General features: G+C 37.6%; 1 protein-coding gene across 1 annotated transcript in view; it reads right to left on the bottom strand.

Moving 5' to 3' along the window:
• dram1 (DNA damage regulated autophagy modulator 1) overlaps nucleotides 1-2500 on the bottom strand; it is an 8125-nt gene that overhangs the window by 679 nt on the left and 4946 nt on the right. Inside the window, exons 6-7 of the mRNA XM_015375617.1 lie at nucleotides 1782-1874; nucleotides 1-1687 (exon numbers count right to left, since the gene is read on the bottom strand). The exon at nucleotides 1-1687 is cut by the window's left edge and continues 679 nt beyond it. Of these exons, the coding sequence (XP_015231103.1) occupies nucleotides 1649-1687; nucleotides 1782-1874 (132 nt within the window). The 3' untranslated portion in view covers nucleotides 1-1648. The remainder of the gene's footprint in view (nucleotides 1688-1781; nucleotides 1875-2500) is intronic.

Raw genomic sequence — 2500 nt, 5'->3', positions numbered from 1 at the left:
CATCGCGGATATCAGATTCATAGCCCCTACACTGCAGAGATACTGGAATCTGTGCTTAAATGTCAGGCAAACCCATTTGTACAGGGACAGATAAAACCTTTCAATTAACCGAACATTACCCGCCACATATCTGACTCAATAATCATTTACACAAAACAATTCTCATTCATTTAAGACAAAATTATTCATACTTGTATTCTATAGAGCTGCCTTTAGAACATTCACCACTTTTTGACACCATTTCTTTTTTTCCTCTGAGCAAGGAGCAGCGAATGGATTGTATGGACTCGCAATGAATCATGGGATAGTGTAAGCTACAAAGGATGCAACGTACCTGTCCTTCTAACCGGGCCGCATACGAAGGAAGCTTTAGATTCAATCAGGTCACCATGCTGCGCTATGACATAATTGGCCGACAAATCTGGCCTTCGGAGGACGCCGCCGCTGGATTAGAACATCGCCTCTAACTAAGGCTACGTTCACACTGCAGGCCTTAATGCTCAATTCTAATTGTTTTTGTGAATTACTGTTCACATTTCCACATATATGCGATTTGTATGGGATGCTCTGTGTTTACGGCAGCAAACACAGAGCACATCTGGAACTCATCTAGCGATCTTTCCCAAACTTAAAAATTCAATCTTTTCCAGATGGTTAAATAAAAATAAATACTGCACTCTGCATAATCGTCCACCATAGCTGTTGTTTGTCTTCCTGCTTCTGTGTAACAAGGCGCAGAATAGTAACCTATGTTTATTATTAATGACTTTCAGGTCGGATGAATGCGACCTGGTTGTTCAGTCACAGGTGGCATTTTAAAAGATCAGATACGTATCGGTTTCAGGACCTCATAGCCAAGTGGCCTGGGTCACATTGGAAAAAATCGGATCTTTGCCGTTCAGACTGCCACGAAAAGATCAGATACAGGTCGCATATGGGCAAAAAAATCGTATTCGGGTCACCTCCGGCTGCTGTGTGAACGTAGGCTAAGTGCCCCATGACTTCCTTTTTTCTTGGGGTATGCATTTAACGTGACACAAAAAAAACCCTTTCAATTAGCTGCTTCTCAAAATGGAAAAGACAACAAAACAAAGTTTCCAAAAGGAAAAACAGTAAGTTAATACTTGCCTGAACTTGCCCACATACAGCCAGTAAATTGAAATGCAGATGAAGCAACCCTTTCAGGGTGCAAATGTGGTACTGCAACAAACGTTAACATTACTCCAAGCCTTTTACACATATCTTTGACACTATCCTCCAAGTGTGAAGAAGGCTAATGTGTAAAAAAACGTATTTGCAAAAAGTGGTTAGTATCGTTTTTAGCTGTATTTTCTCCTCCCTCATGCACTGTCATGTGTTTTGTGTGATGAACTTCTCTTTAGTGGTCAAAGGTCTCACAGGATGTGTCACAATGGTATGGCAACAGTCAACGTGCAAAGTGATGCTTAAACAATGGGAAAAATTTTTTTCGAACGTATTTAAAATGTTTGTATAAAAAGATTTAAAAAAACGATCATACAGCTAATGCATCCATAATTTAAGGTATAAAAAAATAATTTGTGAAACAATTTGAGTATAAAAAGCCATCGAGTGCAATAAAAGCAGAATTACACAAAATATTGAAATTCATCCCAGTGATAGTGATCATCTAGTCCTCATATTCTGTCCTCACTTGCAACTTAAACATCTGTAGGAAACAAAGAAAACATATTTTTAGAAAAAATAATAAACAGTTAAAAAAGGTGAAAAAACACCCCTTATAGATGGGATGTTATACTCACTTTGAAATCCTCAATATATGTGAGGAAGAAGCAGATGAAGCTGAAGGCGACGATCCATTCACATATAGCACTGGTTAAGTGGTAGGGATAGTCCTGCACAATAGAACCAGATAAACAAAGTAAATAAACACAGAAGTATCTGGATTTGGTGAATTAATGACATACTGATCCATATTTTAAACAAACATTTCTTGTTTGTGTATAAAAACCATAAACTGTTCTGGACCCATTAGCATCCATTACATATTGCAACATAAGGTATTAACTCCATGTTTTGGAAGCACAATCAGAACGTTAAACCGCACAGTTAACATAAACAATCAGGCTGTCAAACAAAACAAAAAGAAACAAAAAACATTCCAGCTGGTTTTAATAAATACATTTTCCAGAACTGTCTTTAAATCGAGTCAAACATGTTCATCAAGTTGAACAGCTGAATCTATCTGCAGGCTTTCTGGGCCCAAGCCAGGCTGTTTACACTTCACAGTCAAAAAAACACGACTTCCTGCCACAAATAGCAGCAACAGAGCTGACAGGAAGAAGTTTTCATCCCACTGAGTGACAAACAGAAATATTGAAACTACGGATTTGGGTAGATGTTTTTAACAAAAAAAATGACGCCTGAAAGATTGGAAGTGGATAACTTTCAGATAACTTAACAGACTCAATTGAATATAAAAATAACATCTAATTAGACATTTCAATATCCTGATTATTAT

Source organism: Cyprinodon variegatus, unplaced genomic scaffold (genome assembly GCF_000732505.1).
Source record: "Cyprinodon variegatus isolate N-32 unplaced genomic scaffold, C_variegatus-1.0 Scaffold7, whole genome shotgun sequence".
Lineage (NCBI taxonomy): Eukaryota > Metazoa > Chordata > Actinopteri > Cyprinodontiformes > Cyprinodontidae > Cyprinodon > Cyprinodon variegatus.
Note: the sequence above shows the minus strand (reverse complement) of the source record. Positions and strands in the feature narration are given on the sequence as shown.